The following is a 5,481-nucleotide window of genomic DNA, read 5'->3' on the forward strand; positions in this document are numbered from 1 at the left end:
GCAGATATTTTATTTATGAGGGACAGTTCTCCTTTTTTGTTTTTATTATAATGAAGTATATAAATAAATTCATTGACTATCAGTTGAGATATTCAAAGCATACACTAGTTACTTAATTTATATAGTTGGAGTGAAGTGAGCCTCTATTTAGCATTTATAACTGGCCAGTTAAACAAAGAGAATCCAAGGGTACAAAGATTTTCATTTGAGGTTTTTGTTCTTAAACTTCAGTGTACATGAGCCCATAGGTATTAGATTTAATAGATCATTGGTGGGCTTGAGATACTGCATTATTCAGAAGCATCCCAGGTGATTCTGTTGCCAATGGGATTTGGGTCACATTTTGAGAGACAAAGCACTAAAATTGCTCAAATATTCATAACCATCACCTTAGATTTTGAATTCTTCTTTTTTTCTTAATAGGAAAGTTTACCTTACAAATGAAACAAGAAAAAGAAGTAAAAAGCACCCAAGTTGGGAAAGAAGAAGCAAAACTCTTACTATTTGTAAATGAAAAGATACTATACATAGAAATCCTAACAATTCCACCAAAAATATTGGAACAAATAAGGAAAAAGATTGGGGGATGGGCTAAATCAGTAGCAACTAAGAGCTATAAATTTCCTGTTACAAAATAAATGAGTTATGGAGATGTAACAAAATAAGGAACACAGTCAGTAATATTGTAATAACTATATATGATTATAGATGTTAACTATACTTAGATGGTGATCATTTCATAATGTACATAAATGTCAAACCACCATATTGTATACCTGAAACTAATACAATATTGTATGTCATACTTAAATAAAAAGTAGTTTATGAAAAATTATGTACAGTAGTGCCATAATTTTATTTTTATATATATCTATAAAATGTTTATATACTATATAAATACAAATATATGTTAATTACATATAATGAAGTATACATAAATACATGTATGGGTTAATGATAGGAGAAATATATACTAAAAAGTTAACTATACTTATCAGTGATTAGTGAAATGAAAGTAATTTGTTGTTTTTTTGCTTTTTTACATTTTCATTTTTTTCCTACCATTAACCAGTAATGCTTTTGTTTGTAGAAAAAAGAAATAAGCTACTAAAATAATAGTTACTAAAGAATGTTCTAAATGATTTGTTGATTAGTCTATAATGCCCAGTAGGTTGATTTCATTCTACAGGGAATCTTTTGGTGCCATTGAGGGAGTTTCAGTATTCTCCTCATAAATGGGTTTGAAGATGAAAAGAAAAAAATATCTTTCCTTCCAAACTGCATTTTTCAAGGAAAAATAATGGGAGAAAAATAGTGGGCTTTTTTCAAAATTCATTTGACATTTTTGTTCTTGTATCTTAAGAGCTCTTCATGAAAGTTTATATTTTATGGCATCTCTACATCTTCTTACAAGAATTGGGTGAGAATGCGGTGCTTTATTTTATTACAATTATTCTTTTCATAAAAACATGATAGGAAATATCATTTTAATACCAAGAGTTTTTCATGATGTAACAAAACTAATGAAAAATATTTTTCAGATGATTTATCTTTCAAATGGAATATCCTGAATTAAATAGATAATAAACATTATGTTTATTTCCTCTGAAAACTTTTGGATATGAAGATATATGTTTGTAGAATGAAGAATTGAACCCATGCAAAAATATTATAGCACTGTGTGCTTCACCACCATGTCATCCTACCTACTAAGTAGCAGAGAGGAGTCATGGTCACACAGGCTGTGGGTAGAAATGTATCAGAAAATGCAGGGCTTTAGAGGAGAATCTCAAAACAAGGGTCATAAAGCTAATAATCATGTGGTAATTTAGAGGTAGAACTGAGATTCAAGGCATCTGAAATTCTGTTACATTTTTATTAACTTTTTTGGGGAGGCCAGGATAATGAATTACAAAAGCAATTTTTAGTATTTTTTGTGTCTTTGGAAATTAAAATTCATTCTGTCATTTAACTTACATTGGAACTCAAACAGAATGAGGAAGATTCCTGACTTAAGAATCATAGAATTATGGGGCTTTTTAAGGGAATGTATGACTTCTCCTTCAATTTGAATCTTTAAGATGATATTTCGCTGGAAATAGGAAAAAAAGAAAAAGTTCACCACAAGTATTGAGAAGCACCACCCATTGTTATAAAGGATAATCAGGTTCTTGCAGGGACTTGACAGCAGTGTGTTTGATCAATGATTACTGCCACTGTGACCAGCCTCTCTGCTGGTGTTTCTTCTTGTTTAGAATAAGTCTCAAACAAATTTTCTCTTTTCCTATTTCTCGTGAAAAAGGAGAAGAACAGTTTTGTTCAAACTAGCTTCTCTTTTACAGGGGGGGAACCTCCAGATGCCTTTTTATAGAACATACTCCAATTTTTCCATATATTTTTAATGTTCAAGCATTAGTCTCATTAGAACTGAGTTTTTCACAAACCCTGTCTTCCCTCAATTTTCGGTACATTTCCTACCTTTGAATGACCAAGCAGGCACATTAGAGACATGTTTCAGGCCAGCAGAGACTTGGAGAATAAAGTCTTCACTTCTGTACAGAATTGTTGACAAGTATAGAAGTTAACATGTGTTGGAATGACACCAACTTGGGTAGTCTTTTCATAAAAGCCTGGGAGCTGTGAATCCAAGACTGGTAAATAGTCCCTTGAATGATTATATATTAGATCAGCTGTGTGTAAATGGGTAGACCCTGCTTTAGATGGCAAGAGAGGACATAAAACATATTTTATGTCCAGACTTGTGCATAATTCGTCTTTGATGAAATACACTGTGATGATGAGGACTGAGTTTTTTTCTCTTGGGTCTCCGCAGGACCCAGCCTTCTCCCTTGCTTCCCAGGCTCATAAACCTCATGGATCCATTTGTAGTTAGGGGCTGTTATCTGCCTTGACTGTCTTTATGTTAGTCATTGCCTATTACTGTGGTTCATCTTTTCTCATTTGATTTGCCTTTTAAACAGATTTTATGATTTTTACTATTTAAATTGAATCCACCTTTTCAAAACACTGGTTATTTTTTCAACTGTGGTTCCATTTGTAGTGTTTCATTCACCCTGACTTTGATAGTTCCACTTGCAACCTCAAAAAGATCAGGAAAAGGAAAATCTTTTTAATCATTTTAAAATTTGTGCCTCTGAAATATTAACACACCCTCAGTTAACTGGATGGTAAATCCAGGCCTGAAAATAACAGCCCTTAGATCCTTCCCACACCTGCAAATAAGACAGTAGTGTATTTGTTTCTTCACTCCTCTTAAAAGAGGGGTATTTTATCATCCTTGGTTTAATGACATAGGTTCTATGAACTCAGAACGACAGTTCTTTAACTTAGGAAGTACTCCATAAATAGTTGGTGACTGAATGAATGATTATGTTCACATATGAGAGTTTGTTGGGGATATTTAAAAAGAATTAATTAAAAATTTGGAGGAGTTTGTAGTATGTGTAATCAAAAGACTTGATTAGGAATTTGGGGTGATTTTAATGAATATATAATTAAATAATAATGATAATGGATAATAAAACAGTAATGGGATATTGATTTACTATCTTATACCTCAACCTATTAATGTCTTAAAAGGACTGAATGATGTATATTGCTGATATCAGAGATAGAGTCCATTTTTCATTCAATAGAAAAGAGGCAAAAGATTTTCTGAGAAAGGGTGATGACACCTTTGAAACTGAACCACTGCTGCTTCTGATTTTCTTATAAAATGTATATTTTTATTCTTAATTCTGGAAAACAGTTCACTGTTAATATATTCAATTTTAAATATATATGCTTAAAGCCCTCTTTTAAAAATCTTTTTCAAAATTATTTTTATATGCTTCATAGTCTTAAGTATGTTTTTAAAAAACCTATACCTCCATATCTGTTGAGAAACTGACAACTGAAATAGGGAGCAAACATTACCATCCCAAGCCAGTTTTCCTGATTCTTGATTAAGTTTTTCCTTTACATATTCTCTCCTGGTAGTGATCAGCCCCTGTGCATCTGATGGAGACAAACAAGACGGAGGTGACTGAGTTTGTTCTCACAGGACTTACAGATCTTCCAGGGCTGCAGACACCCCTGTTCCTGGTGTTCTTGGTCATCTACCTCACCACCATGGTGGGCAACCTTGGACTGATTCTTCTCATCTGGAAGCATCCCCAACTTCACACCCCCATGTACTTACTCCTTGGCAGTTTGGCCTTTGCAGATGCTTGTTCCTCATCCTCTGTGACTCCCAGGATGCTTGTCAACATCTTAGACAAAAGTCAAATGATATCCCTCTTTGAGTGCATCACCCAATTTTATATTTTTGCTTCCAGTGCCACCACGGAATGTTTCCTCCTAGTAGTGATGGCCTATGACCGCTATGTAGCCATATGCAATCCCTTACTTTATCCAGTGGTGATGTCCAACAGGCTCTGTACTTGGTTGATAAGTTTGTCTTATGTAATTGGTTTTCTGCATCCCACAATTCATGTAGGGTTATTATTTAGATTAACTTTCTGCAGGTCCAATATAATACCTCATTTCTACTGTGAAATTTTCCCACTATATACAATTTCTTGCACTGACCCATCTATTAATGCATTAGTACTTTTTATTTTTGCTGCTTTTATACAAGCCTTTACTTTTATGACCATCATAGTGTCTTATACCCGTGTCCTCTTTGCCATCCTGACAAAGAAGTCCGAAAAGGGCAGGAGTAAAGCCTTCTCCACGTGCAGCGCCCACCTGCTCTCTGTTTCCTTGTTCTATGGCACTCTCTTCTTCATGTATGTGCGTCCTGGGTCTGGCCCAGATCAATACCAGGATAAAATGTATTCACTGTTCTATACGATTATCATCCCTCTGCTCAACCCCTTTATTTATAGCCTAAGAAATAAGGAAGTTTTAGGGGCACTGAGAAAAATTATAAAGAAATAAATATTTCTCAGGAAAACTTTCATTATTCCTTAGATTTTATTCTGTTTAAATAAAACATGTGTCCCTGGGTTTTGCACATAGTAGGGCCTTAATATGTACTTGTTAAGTTAATGAATAAAAAATTCAGAGTAGATAGACTTGCTTTCATCCTAAGTTCTTGTGATCATCGAAATAATTAATGAGCCTCGTAAGGATGGACTCCACTTACCTTGTGTTGTTTTAAATCCATTCTCAAGGATGAAACTAGAATGAAATCTTCAAATTATATATTTTTGTAACTTTAATGAGCTTTGTGTTTCCAGATATCCACACTCTTTAGAATAAATATTTTATTTATTTATTTTTATTTGGGAGAGATTGAGAGAGAAAGCACAAGCAGAGGGAGGGGCAGAGGAAGAGGAAGAAAACTCTCCACTGAGCAGGGAACCCAAAGTGGGGCTCAATCCTCAGGCCCTGGGATCATGACCTGCACCAAAGGCAGAAGGTCAACTGACTGAGCCACCCAGTCACCCCTCTAGATAAACATACTTTAAAACCCTT

General features: G+C 34.1%; 1 protein-coding gene across 1 annotated transcript; it reads left to right on the forward strand.

Moving 5' to 3' along the window:
• The first annotated feature begins 4,017 nt into the window (after positions 1-4,017).
• LOC101679742 (olfactory receptor 5AC1) lies at positions 4,018-4,941 on the forward strand. The gene has a single exon (XM_004772998.2). It carries the CDS (start codon positions 4,021-4,023, stop codon positions 4,939-4,941), a length of 921 nt encoding a protein of 306 aa, XP_004773055.1. The 5' UTR covers positions 4,018-4,020.
• Positions 4,942-5,481: the final 540 nt, after the last annotated feature.

Source organism: Mustela putorius, unplaced genomic scaffold, assembly GCF_011764305.1.
Source record: "Mustela putorius furo isolate JIRA1106 unplaced genomic scaffold, ASM1176430v1.1 tig00003834_pilon_pilon_pilon, whole genome shotgun sequence".
In the NCBI taxonomy this organism is placed as follows: Eukaryota; Metazoa; Chordata; class Mammalia; order Carnivora; family Mustelidae; genus Mustela; species Mustela putorius.

Bases quoted from the DNA above. Each gene is read 5' to 3' on its own strand.
- LOC101679742 (XM_004772998.2), top strand. From the start codon at position 4,021: ATGGAGACAAACAAGACGGAGGTGACTGAGTTTGTTCTCACAGGACTT.